Below are 13,381 nucleotides of genomic sequence, written 5' to 3' on the forward strand. Positions count from 1 at the left end.
AGTGTTTTGTAAGTGATAGTTTGGCATGTAAAATGTTACGCCTTAGCCCCTTTAGCTCACTCTACTTTCCATCTATGCAAACCACAAGCTAGGCTAGGAGAGGGCCATGCAGATTTAAGGGAGACCTGGCTCACTGACAGTTCTAAGCACAACAGGCAGTGAGTGACTGGTTTGATTCCTTGTTCAACAAGTTAATATAAGCAACTTCTTCTTTCCTTCCCCATTTCAGTTTGTCCCAGAAATGCATAGAGAGTAGCTTCCACATCTAACTCACTGGACATATTCATAACAAATCCTAAAGAAATACATGGGAGTTAATCCATACCCAGATTTCAAACAGAAACTATCAAAGGAAAAGACATCTCACAGGACAGACTGGAATTTGGAAAGGCAGGGAAGGGGACACCAGTATAATTGAGTGCAGTTCTGCGACTAAGAATTGTTCAGAAAATATTCCCAATAGGACCTTTGAAACACAGATCATCACAATTTATTTTTTTAATTCTCTTTTTTCAATTTCTGGATTGCATTACTTCAAGACTATCCCAGAGGACAATAGGCAGTGGTACTAGTCTTGACTGCAGCAGGTCAGTGTGTGGAGTCATGACCAATACCATTAGAGGTGAACACAAAATAAAGTCACCTCATCTCATTTTTTTTTTTAACTCCATGATGATCACTCGGTGATTTTTTGAAGCCGCACAGCAGTTCTCTAAATTTCTGATACTTAAAACCCTTAAACCATATTTCTAAATGTATTGTGTTCAATTCTTATCTTTCCTTATTACTATTAGAATAAAGTGCCTCAGGCATTTGTATTCCTGCCTTTACTTCAAGTCTGGGGAGGGCGGGGGGGGGGGGGGTTGGGGCTCAATATTCGCAGGGCAGCCCTGGTGCCATGGTATTAATGCATGTTTTTGTTAACTGAATTAGTTTCAGTTTAAAAACAGAGCAGTGTCCTTCCTTCCTTCCTTCCTTCCTTCCTTCCTTCCTTCCTTCCTTCCTTCTTTCCTTCCTTCCTTCCTTCCTTCCTTCCTCCAATGATTTGCTTTGTTAGTTTTTTAGACGCAAAATTTAAATGATGACAAATTTCCTTTCAGATTCCCTTTCCCCCAAGCTTGTCTCTTATCTCTCTAGAAAGAGTATTTTCAGGTCTTGAGAACTGTCTTATTGGGGATCAAACACAAGTGTCTTCAAGCTCTGTGATAGGAAATACTAATGAGGAAGTCAGGCACTAAGCCAGAAGGGCTTCTTATCTGCCAGAGTTCACCCACCACTGAGAAGGGGGGGCCAGGGAGAGACCACTGACCCGGCTGCTGGACCCTGTCTGCTTTTGCTCTGGCCACTTTGATCTCCCGTCTGTCGAATCAAGTTCATCTACTGCAGTGGCTGCTCAGATTCAAAGAAAAGACGTGAACTAGTTAGGTGATGGGCTTGCTTCCCTCTCCCATCCAGCCCTGATCTAATTTCCAAACTCCAGTCTCTCGCCTTCCTCTCTAAACTTCCCATCAACAAGGAGAATGAGTTCTTCTTTCCCTCTTTCTTATCTCTTGATGTGTAAATTTCTTCCTCTTTGCACATGGTTGGGGGGGTAGTGTAGGGGATGGTTGTGTGTCTGAAGAGGCTTGAAAAGTACCTCACCCCAAACCTGCAGAAATGGTGACTCTTAAAAGGTCAGTTAAGCACCCCCTTGCACTCGCCCCTGGGTCGCCTCCCCGAGCATTTGTCATAGAAGCCTACAGTTGTGGATCTACTACTTTTAGACGTATCTCTGGGATGTTCTCAGCCTGCACAAGGTGCTGAGAAGGACCAGGGAGCAGTTCCAATCTCGATTGCCTGGCAAGGTGATTGGAGTTTCGTCAATTACTCTTTAGTTATTTATTAGTGAATTAATAATGGTTAACAAGATTATAAAATAACACGGGTACAATTCCACACAGCTCCCTGCAGCCCACCCCCACCCCTCACCACCACCATCAGAACTCGGCATCCCATCACCTCCACTGGAAGCTTCCCTATTCTTTATCCCTCTGGGAATATGCCCCCACATTCTTTCTGGGGTGCAGAAGGTGACAGGTCTGGCTTCAATTCCTTTTTCTGCCTACATTTGTGTTAAAGTCATCTGAGGCTATGCTCAGGGTTCCCTGTCACCGGGATGGTGAGTGGGGCCAGAAGGATGGACCGAGCAGACAGACGGAGCTAGGAGGGGAGGGGAGAGGGAGGGAGGACAGAGTGTCAAAACCAGCCTCCTCCCTCCACCCCTCCACCCCTCCTCCTAGTGCACTCCTTTCCTCCAGCCCCTCCTCATGCTTTGAAATCCCAGCCCGGGCTTTGTAATCTCACCCCGCAGGGGCCGGGATGCCGGGGCTCAGGGTATAAGAGCCAAGGAGGTGGCGCTGGCGGCCCAGAGCTCCCAGCTCAGAGGCAGGACCTGGCCCTGGAGGCTCTGAACTCTCAGGTCTGCAGAGCACCGAAAGGGCTTCCCAGACACAGACATCTCTCTCTCTCTCCCTCTCCCTCTCCCTCTCCCTCTCCCTCTCCCTCTCCCTCTCTCTCTCTCTCTCTCTCTCTCTCTCTCTCTCTCTCTCTCTCTCTCTCTCTCTCTTTCTCCTCTCCTTCTGCACCTTTGAGAACTTGGGAGATGATGGCTCTGGGTGCAGGGGGGGCTGCCCGGGTGCTACTCACCCTGTGTGCGGCCGCCCTGTGCGCCCACCCTCCGGGGCGCGCCAGCGCGATACTGAACTCGGTGCTGGTCAATTCCAATGCCATCAAGAACCTGCCCCCGCCGCTGGGCGGAGCCGCCAGCGCCGCGCCCGGAGTCCTGTACGAGGGAGGGAACAAGTACCAGGCCGTGGACAACTACCAGGTGAGCAGGGCCCGGGCTGTCGGCACCGGGGACTCCACGGGGGTCACCCGCGGTGGGGGCGGGGGTGGCAAGGTGCCGAATGGTGAGGGGCGAGGTTTGCAGAGCCTCTGAGAGACTGCGCTGGGGGTGTGGGGGTGGACAGCATCCCAGTAAGGCAGAGAGACTCTGTGCCTGAGGCTTCACCTGCACCACTATCAGCCTGAGCTGAGCTGTGCAGGGGGGAAAGAAGAAAAGAGTGGAAGAAAGGAAGAAGCAAGGCAAGGCGAGAGAAACTGCATTGGGGGTGAAGGGAGATAGCATCGCACTGATGCCAAGAGACTCTCATGCCTGAGGCTCTGAGCACGCAGGGTTCAACCCCCTGTATCATCGACCAGCACTGAGCAATGCACTGGTAGAAAAAGAGAAGAGAAAAGACACCGCATTGGGGGCGCGGGGGTGGGGCGGCTAGATAGCAGATCATTATGCAAAGAGACTTTAATGCCTGAGGCTCCAAAGTCCCAGATTCAATCCCCTTGCACCACCAGCAACCAGAGCCTAACAGTGCCCTGGTAAAGAAAGAAAAAGAAAGGAGAGAGAGAGAGAGAGAGAGAGAGAGAGAGAGATGGAGATAGAGCGGGCGGGCACTGGGGAGTGTTGGAGATAACATCTTGGTGATGCAAGAGACTCATGCCTGAGGTCCAAAGTCCCAGATTCAGTCTCCTGCACCGCCATCAACCAGAGCTGACCAGGGCTCTGATGAGAGAGAGAGTGAGTGAGAGGGAGATGGAGATGAGAGGGAGAGGGAGAGAAAGAGGCAAGCCTAAGTCCCTGTCCTGCTTGCCCTCACAGCCCTACCCCTGCACGGAGGATGAGGAGTGCGGCTCAGAGGAGTACTGCTCCAGCCCTGCCCGCGGAGGCCCCCACATCTGCCTGGCCTGCAGGAAACGCCGAAAACGCTGCATGCGCCATGCTATGTGCTGTCCTGGGAATTACTGTAATAACGGTAAGTCCAGAGGCTTTCTCTTACACTCAGAACTTGCTGAATTTGAACTACTGCCAAGCCTACTGCCTCAGGTCATTAGCAGGAGAGAAATTCCCCGGAAACATCTTCCTTGCTAGTTAGTTCTGTCCCAGGGAAGCTTGCAAGCCTAGGACCTCCTTTCTCTCAAGGATTTGCTAGGATGGTTTGCCCCTGCCTCCCGTGGACACTTTTCTAAATATCTGTGAGAACTTTCACACCAATTAAACAAGATGGGAGGAGAGATAGAGTTATACAGAGACTAAGGAAAATAAGACAGCCACACTTCCTCCTTCTCCTTCTTTTTCTCTGCTTTCTCCAGCACTGATGCTTTTGTGTTTTTAGCACTGCCCCTCCAGACCTCCCCATACACACAGTGGTTATCTGTGATTCTTAAGGGAGAACCAGGAGCCTTTTCAGGGTCACTCCACCCCCCCCATCTCCAACTGTCGCTCTTTTAAAGGGAAGTATTCCAGTCCCCATCTACATACTAACTAAAAATTAATGTCTGCCAATCAAGAGGATCTCTAGAAATAAATAAGGGTGGTGACCCTCCCTTTCTGGGACTCAGTTACACTGTGGAAGTCACTTACTGTCTATAATATAAAGATTATACAGTAAAGTAACTGGTAGAAGAGGCTGTAACCTTCTGGACAGCTGGTATTGCATTTGCTTGAGTGACAGGACCCGCCTAATACCACAGGCATAAAAAAACAATCTTAACTGATTTTCTTATGCTTACATTAAGAGTGATAGTAAAACACACTAAAATCGCACTGCTACCGCCCCAGGTTTCTGGGGGTTGGGCGTTGGGGAGATATTTTTCAATAGCTACAGCAGAGATTTTACCTAAAATGCCAAGCATACACACTGATGCCTCTCTCCAGCTGTGGAGCTTGACATGAGCTTTGGTGAGGAGAAAGTTTGGCTTGCATTTAAAAGTCACAGCCAGGCAGTACCTCCAGTTGGTTCAAGCATAACAGACTGCCACTATTGCAGCAGTTAGTGGAAACACACTTCAGCCTGGGAGTGAATCATTCTTGCCTGTTTCCTCAGGAATATGCATGCCTTCAGAGGAGCATAATCACTTCCATCGAGGGGAGGTTGAGGACACCATCATTGAAACCTTCGGTAATGATCGCGGCGCATCGGATGGGTATTCCCGAAGAACTACTCTGTCTTCACAAATGTTTCCTACCAAAGGTGGGTCCATGGGTTTACCATGTATTCTCTATTGGATGATCATAATGAAATAACATCAACTTCTCAATGATCTTGGAATGTTTTCTTTCTTTCTTTTTTCCCCTTCCTTCCTAGGACAAGAAGGTTCTGTCTGTCTCCGGTCATCAGATTGTGCTACAGGCTTGTGCTGTGCTAGGCATTTCTGGTCCAAGATCTGCAAGCCTGTTCTCAAAGAAGGTCAAGTGTGCACCAAACACAGACGGAAAGGCTCTCATGGGCTGGAGATATTCCAGCGTTGTTACTGTGGAGAAGGTCTATCTTGCCGGGTCCAGAAAGATCAGCATGAAGCCAGTAACTCTTCTAGGCTTCATACCTGTCAGAGACACTAAGCTAACTGTCCGAAGGCAGTGGACTCCTTTTATATAATATATGCTATGAAAACCTTCTGTGACTTTTGTCAGCTCAATCTTTCAGGATGTACAAATTCTGTGGCTACAGTTAAGCATTCCAATAATACCGTCTGAGAATCTGGAGTGTAAGAGCTTTGTTTCTTTATGGAACTCCTCTGTCATTGATTGCAGTAAATTACTGTGTTGTATGTAAAATTTTTAGTGTGGCACTTACCTGTAAATGCAAAAAAAATTAATTATTTTTCTAAGGGTGCTGCATTGTCTATTCTTGCTATGTAAATTTTGTACACATTGATTGTTATCTTGACTCTGATAAATATTTTATATGAATTGAAATAAATAATTACAGAATTATACTTTTAAATGCATAGCCCTTCCCCTTTTAAATCCTAGAATCAAGAATGCAAGGAACTTGTGGAAAGACAATGGTTTCATGATACATTTTAGGTAACTAACTCACTTTCTGACATGAACTTTCAGTGATCCTACTATATTGATCTCTAAGCTGTGATAGTACCTGAAATAAAATTTAATAATATCACAAACTGTTATAAGTATAGATATATTTTGCATCAGAGGATGTGTGTGTATGTGTGTCCTAAGATACAAAAATGTGATATGTTTCAAGATGATCAGAAAAGTGATTATCTAAACATAAGATGACACTGACTTAGAGTAACTATAAGGAAATGTACCCTCTGCTGGTAACCTGAAGTAACTGTGATATGAGACTGACTCATACATGAATACTTCTAAAAACATTGAATAGTATCTGGCAGTTTTAAGAGAGTTCCCCTTGGACACTGCCTGCTCTGTCTGGAGTACCCAGTGAAGTCCTTGAGATAATAAGGCAAAAAAAAAATTTCCATTAATATCTATACAGGTGATACTGATGAACAACCAAGGAAATCGTCCACAAAAGTACTACCAGAGGAAATGAGTTTATTTGGAGTAACTTAGTATTAGTTTATGTCAGGAAGACTTTAATAAGATCACAGATTCCCTTTCTTACCACTCTCCTCTTTCACTTGCTTGGTGAATAGAATACTTCAATTTTTGCCTAGCTCAAGTCAGTTAATTAGTATGGGAGTAGAGATACTTTTAGCGGCCCCTCCCCACAGTGAAGTGCAAACTTGCTTTGCATTTTTGCTTGCCAGATTGGATATTGGCTAGCTGATACTGGGGAAGGAAGGAAGGAAGGAAGGAAGGAAGGAAGGAAGGAAGGGAGGAAGGTAGAAAGCACTAGTCCCAAGTTACACTGACTATGTAATATTTCTAAAAGTAGACACTAAAACTACAAAACATCATGTTAAAGATATTCAAAGGACAGTGACTGACCAATTATCCCAAAAGTTTCCTTAACTATCTAGTGTTATTTTTATATTCCTGGATGGGGTTTGGTTTCAGGTGGCTCAGCTGACAGTACACAAGGTAACTCACAGGATGTCTGTTGTTATACTCCTTCTTTGTGGAGTTTCAGATTCCTCACCCTGGAGAAATGTTTTCTGCCTGGGCTCATGTTCTAAAGTAGCCAGGAAGGCTAGTTCTAATGCCTGACTTCTCCAATTAAGCACCATAGAGGAAACAGGAAACTCTCCCTTCAAAAAAGAAGGGCCTCTGTTTAAGAGGAGAAAGGGACAAGTGTTTAAAGGACTTTGGTTTGGGGATTCTTTCCTTTCCACAGAAACTGACAGTGTTTCACCAGTCCATCCAACCTAACTCCAGCCTTTCTTGCTTCTCATTGTGTGTGATAAGCTCAGAAAGTTCCAGTGAAGGACAAAGAAATTCTGTACATCTATAAAAGTAAAAAGGTTTATCTGTAGAAAGAAAACGATATATACTTTTAAAGCTAGTTGTGAAGACTGTACGATTAATCAGATCATAAACTGTCTTTCAGATAGAATCATGGTGGTAGTTGTCATGAGGGAGGGGGTAGGCACAGAATGCTGATGGATGTGTGTGGAACTGTACCCCTGTAATCTTATAATTTTGTAAGACACTATTAAGTCACTGATAAAATTACATAAGAAGAAAAAATAGGGGCCAGATGGTAGCACACCTGGTTAAGCACACACATTATAGTGCACAAGGACCTGGGTTCAAGCCCTTGGTCCCCACCTGCAGGGTAAAGCAGGGCAGCAGGTGTCTTTTTGTTTCTTCCCTCTCAAATTGTTTCTGTTACTATCCAATAATATATAAATGACATGAAGTTGTAAAATAATAAAATTAAAAAAAAGAAAAAACATACAAATCCATCATTGGAACACTTAAGGAATCACAAGCATTTTAGAAAGTGACTACCATATATGTTATCTATATAATATGTAATCTCAAGACATTTGAAAATACATGTACTTGGGAATACATCCACAAGATGGTTTATCAAATAGTAGCATAGCCTACACTACCTTGAACCTTGTTGTGTTTTTGTATGTCTTCCACATGGTTCTGTGCTGTAGAGATCTGCTTCATTATTATTTTTTCTACCAGGGTTTTGCTGAAGCTTCATGGTCATGCTGTTCAACCACATTCTGCAGAATACCTCCCACATACACACCTGCATTTTTTTTTCCACATAGAGTGTGACAGAAGAAAGACACAAAGAGAATAATAAGTACTGAAGTATTATTCCACTACTTGTACAGTTCCCCTTTTGCAATGGTTTTACCATGTAGTGGCCAGAGACTTGAGTCCACATTATGGCAAAAAATGTGTTCTATTCAGTGAATGATCTTCTGTTCCCAGCTTTCTTCTGCTTAATGGCTGTGCTGGATATTGTTTGACAATGCTTACACCATAATTTATGGAAATAGCCACAGAAATACTTCAATCATTTATAGAATTTTGGCTATAATGTGCCATGCATGCAGAATATTTTTGGGTATGTCCTTATGCTGGTGTAGTTGTTAATGAAGATATTGACAAGCCACTTGGAATATACCTAAAATAGACTTCCTATCTTTGTCCAAAATGAAGACCCCAAATCTCATCTGCTATATTCTTAAATTCTTAAATTCCTGATTATTAAACCATTTGTTCTGCTTTATATCTCAATGCCTTTCAGCCACCAAGTTGCAGATGCTACCATGAAACCAACCTGACTTCACTGGGCAGATGACCTTACCAATGTGTGCTGGAACCTCACCTCCCTAAAGCCCTGCCCCACTAGGGAAAGAAAGAAATAAGATGGGGGTGTGGATCAAGTTGCCAACACCCTTGTCTGGTGTAGAATCAATTACAGAAGCCAGACCTTCCACCTTCTGCACCCCATGGGGATCCCAGGTCCATCCTCCCAAAGGGATAAAGAACAGGAGAGTTTACAGTGGAGAGAATGGGATATGGAGTTCCAGTGGTGGGAACCATGTGGAATTGTACACCTCTTATCCTATGGTCTTGTCGATATTCTTATTTTACAAATAATGACAAAAAGTTGTTGACTAGTTTTTGAATCAAAATCTGAAATCGAAGGCATGGTTTTCATGTCACTCAGAAGAGGAGGCATGGGCAAATGTCAGGATGGCAAGAGTGATGATTACACTCTTTGTAAATTGTACCAGAGGAGGAAAAGGGAAATGCAGACTTACCCTAGCAATTTCAGAATCAACAGTCATCTCTGGCATTCAGTTAATCGTAGAGTTGCTCCAATTCCCTTTGGTTTAAAATGACTATTAACTAAAATCACGAGTCTTTCCCTCATCCGTTTATTTTCCTTGACTGGCAGATTTAAATATTCCAATGTTTGTCTAATGTAGAGTTTGTCAATAGCAATACATACAGGAAACATTGTTTTAAGAAGTCACACCATTTGTCCTAAGGTTGATTGTGTTTTAAATTAGCAAGAGACTGGTATACTTTGACTTTGACGATGACTCATTAGTCACTATCAGGCCACCCCATCAGCTGGGGCCCTGTTCAGGGAGTTCTGAGATTCCCAAACAGACATGATGGTCCTAGACCTCAAATAATTCCATCTCTTCAATGTTACCAGTCATCTCTATCAGGAGAAACATAATAGACCTCATAGGACCTTGCCCTCAACTTGGGTCAAAAACGGTATAGAATGTTCCATCCTCTGAAGGGAGGCTGGACAACCATCTGAGGAAGATGGGTCTTGAAATTGGGGCAGCCTGGAATGTTCCTACTCATGACCACAGAACATGAGCTCAGATCTACAGGGATGCAGAGGTCACATAGGTTTCTAAACTGAATATGGGCCCCAGATCAGATCAAATTGATGGGGCTTACAGTCAACAAAGTTTATACAGTTTTCCCATATTAGGGAGCTACTCTCTTCCCTGATCCAGCTTTCTGGTCCTTTTTCCAGCCATGACATCATCTCCCCCCGGACAATAACTTGAATCCACCTGCATATCAGATTTCAGGCTCAGGGAAATAACAAACAAACAAAAAACAAAAACTAGTATAGTCACAGGCCCTTTGGAATATAACTAAAATAGGCCTACTAGCTATCTACAAAATGGAGACCCCCCCAACTCTTCATCTGCCCTATTCCAGCCTTTAGGTTCATAATTAGTCAATGATTTGTTTGGCTTTATATGTTAACTCTTATTTCAGCCACTAGGTTCCAGATGCTACCATGATGCCAACCTGACTTCCTTGGGAAGATGACCCCACCAATGTGTCCTGGAGCTCTGATTCCCCAGAGCCCTTCCCCAGTAGGGAAAGAGAGAGACAGGCTGGGAGTATGGATCGACCTGCTAACACCCATGTTCAGCGGGGAAGCAATTACAGAAGCCAGACCTTCCACCTTCTGCATCCCATAATGACCTTGGGTCCACACTCGCAGAGGGATAAAGAATAGGGAAGCTACCAGGGGAGGGGACAGGATACGGAGTTCTGTTGGTGGGAATTGTGTCTTGTACCTCTCTTATCCTATGGTTTTGTCAATGCTTCCTTTTTATAAATTAAAAATAAAAGAAAAAGAAAATGCTAAGAAAAATACTTCATGGTTTTTCAGAGTAAATTAAATCACAATAAATTTAATGTTGAATTTAGAAAAAATATTTCACAAACAGAGATTTGCAGTTATAGTCAAATCAGCTCATTTCAGGTGAAATCCATTACATTTCCCATCATGTTTTAATTTTCATGTTATCTAATTTTAACCAATCTACTAACTTTTCATATTAAAGAAAAATGGGCAATATTTTAAAACTTATAAAATGTGTACCACCATATTCATACTTTTTAGACCAGAGTCCAAATATAATTGCATTTTCTGTACACTAAAATGGCAGATAATAACCTAAGTAATTTAGACATATGATCTTTGCAGACATGCATGCACATACATGAGCCTTTTTATGTTCCTCATAATGGCAAATGCGTAGAAATAGCCAAGCAAATAAATAAGACTACAGTCAGCAGGTACTATGCTGATATTTAAAAAGAGGTGAATGATATTTTCTAACATCAAACAGCTCACCCTTCAGTGAGCATAATAGGAGGAAGAGGGCAAGAGGGCTCTGAACTCTAGATCCATCAGGTCCCAGAGAGAGAGCATGAAATGGGGAAAGGTATGGTAAGAGGGTTATGAGTGGCTCAGAGGGGAAGAGAGGACTGGACCTGAAAGAAAAAAGAATCAACTATGTGCAAATGTAGACAGATAGCTGTAGAAATAGACATTTGTTACTACTGGAATTTGGTTTAGTACCATATGTTGGTTAGGACAGCAGCTAGGGCAGGGTCATGGTGTCCTCTGGTTCCATCTGCATGATTCTGGGCAACTAAAAGCACTGAGAATGTGAAAATACCAACATCAGAAGGTAGATGTGAGAAATAATTACCAACATTAAACTAATACCATGGCACTTTGCTCAGAGTGAATGTTCAATTTTAGGTCATTAACATTGAATGGTAAAACGTGGTATAGTGTTCATATCAATGTCCAACAGAAGATTTAGAGTAATTAATCAACCTGTGTGTGCTTAAAAAAACAAAACTTGAGGGGAGTAGTGGTATTGAATCATTTTCTCAAGGTCTTTTTCTATCCAGAAGATCAGTTCTTGAAGCCAGTACAAAGAAGATGAGGTAGAAAGCTACCTCTCCTGAAACCCCATATGAGGGCTGTTCTGCAGACTAACTCCATTAAATTGTTACTGATCTGTTTTACTAAATTTGAACATGGGTGGGGCGACAAAATTGCTCACTTTGACAGTACACTGCTTTGGCATGTGTGTGACCCAGACTCAAATCTGGTCCTCAAGATATGGAAGGAAACTTTGCAGCTAGGATTTCTTTCCCTCTCTCTGCTCTGTCTCAAGGGGGTCAGGGGAGGGGAGGAAGCAGATTTGTAGATGTCCATGGCTTGTCATTGTGCTATAAATTGTGTCCCATATAGAAATCACCTTTTGTCTCAGCTCTGCTCAACAAGTTGCTTAGCTATTCAAATATTCCATTTCAAAGTCCTGTTTCAGTTTCATTAGTTATTTTATTCACTTCATTGAGATGTTTACTATCAATAGCATTACACATGTTTCCTGTGGACAGCATTAGCGTGATGGTTTAAAGTCTGTATGCTTGATGTCATGATCACTGCCGAAACTCATTTCCATCCTTCACCACATATTTGACACCCCTTTACCAATTCCACCTACCTTTCACCTCTTTTTTCCTCTGCCAATCTCCAGTAACTTTAAGAGTTTGTTGTTGGATGGCTTTATTTCTTATCTTGTATATAATAATTTACATCTGCAATGTTTTTTTTTTCTTTCAACTAATTTATTTCACTAAGCATAAACACCCAACTTTCATTTATTCTTACTTTCTATTATACTTGATAAGAAAAGTTATAAAGAGAAATATTTCTCTCTAGCAATTACAGAAGTCAGAACTCCTACCCTCTGCACCCCAAAAGCATCTTTGCTCCATACTCCCAGTGGGGGAGAAGTGATAGGAGAAAGAGGTTAAAAGGGCTCTGAACCCCAAGCTCCATCAGGTCTCAGAGAGAGGACAAAAAGGGGGGAGACACTTGGATGAAGTAATAGAGTTATGTGTGGATTGGAGGAGAAGAGAGGACTGAACCTGGAAAAAAAAAAAAGGGGGCTTATGTACAAATGGAGACAGATAGCTGTAGGGATAACAGTTCATCAATGTCTGCAACCTTGGAAGAACCATGGTGGCTTGCAAAGGAGGGACCTGGGATTCAGAACTCTGGTGGTGGGAATGGGGTGAATTATATTCCTGTTGACATGTCATTTTGTAAATCAATATCAAATCACTAATAAAAATAATAAAAATATCTCTTACCGGTCAAATTATTTCCCATTCAGGAAATACTACCTGGGAAACTATAGCTGTCAGAGAACCCGAAATTATCTGTTGACAGAGGGAATAAATGAATAAAGTCAAGCATGCAGTATTTGTGCAAACTTCAGGAATATTATAGCAAAGGATACTGAAATGCTTTACAATCCAAGAGGAGTAAGAAGAGATATTTATGTGGTAGACATACTTTCCCCTGTGATCTTATTGACTTTGTCACTGTTATCTATTGTGATAAACTCCTTACCAGGCTTGATAGGACAGAGAGAAATTGATGCTACATTAATCACACAAATACATAAACCACCACTGCAGAATAGCACTTTCGGTTGAGACATTGTTGCTGGTCTCAGCTTCCTCTTTGTCACATTATAGTCAAGACTCTCAGACAGTTTGACTTCTAATCTAATAGGCACTGTTAACATTTATATGGAAATGTAAAAACAGGTAGTATCGTTATGCTTGACATGTCATAGTAATAGATTTATTTTTCATAATCAGGAATAAATCCTTCTACCAACTAAATAATAAAGTTATCAAGAAATGATCATTTCTCATAACATTTCTCAGGCACCAGAAACTATGTATTCAGCATGTCTGTTCATTTCATTCTCACCTCAGGTCTGTTGGCAGATGTGTTTT

The 13,381-nt window shown here is 42.7% G+C and overlaps 1 protein-coding gene across 1 annotated transcript; it reads left to right on the top strand.

Moving 5' to 3' along the window:
• The first annotated feature begins 2,615 nt into the window (after nt 1-2,615).
• DKK1 (dickkopf WNT signaling pathway inhibitor 1) lies at nt 2,616-5,881 on the top strand. The gene is made up of 4 exons (XM_007520747.3): nt 2,616-2,866; nt 3,695-3,848; nt 4,920-5,066; nt 5,181-5,881. The coding sequence occupies exons 1-4, from the start codon at nt 2,642-2,644 to the stop codon at nt 5,432-5,434; spliced, it is 780 nt and encodes a 259-aa protein (XP_007520809.1). The 5' UTR covers nt 2,616-2,641; the 3' UTR covers nt 5,435-5,881.
• Nucleotides 5,882-13,381: the final 7,500 nt, after the last annotated feature.

This window comes from Erinaceus europaeus, chromosome 1 (assembly GCF_950295315.1).
Source record: "Erinaceus europaeus chromosome 1, mEriEur2.1, whole genome shotgun sequence".
In the NCBI taxonomy this organism is placed as follows: domain Eukaryota; kingdom Metazoa; phylum Chordata; class Mammalia; order Eulipotyphla; family Erinaceidae; genus Erinaceus; species Erinaceus europaeus.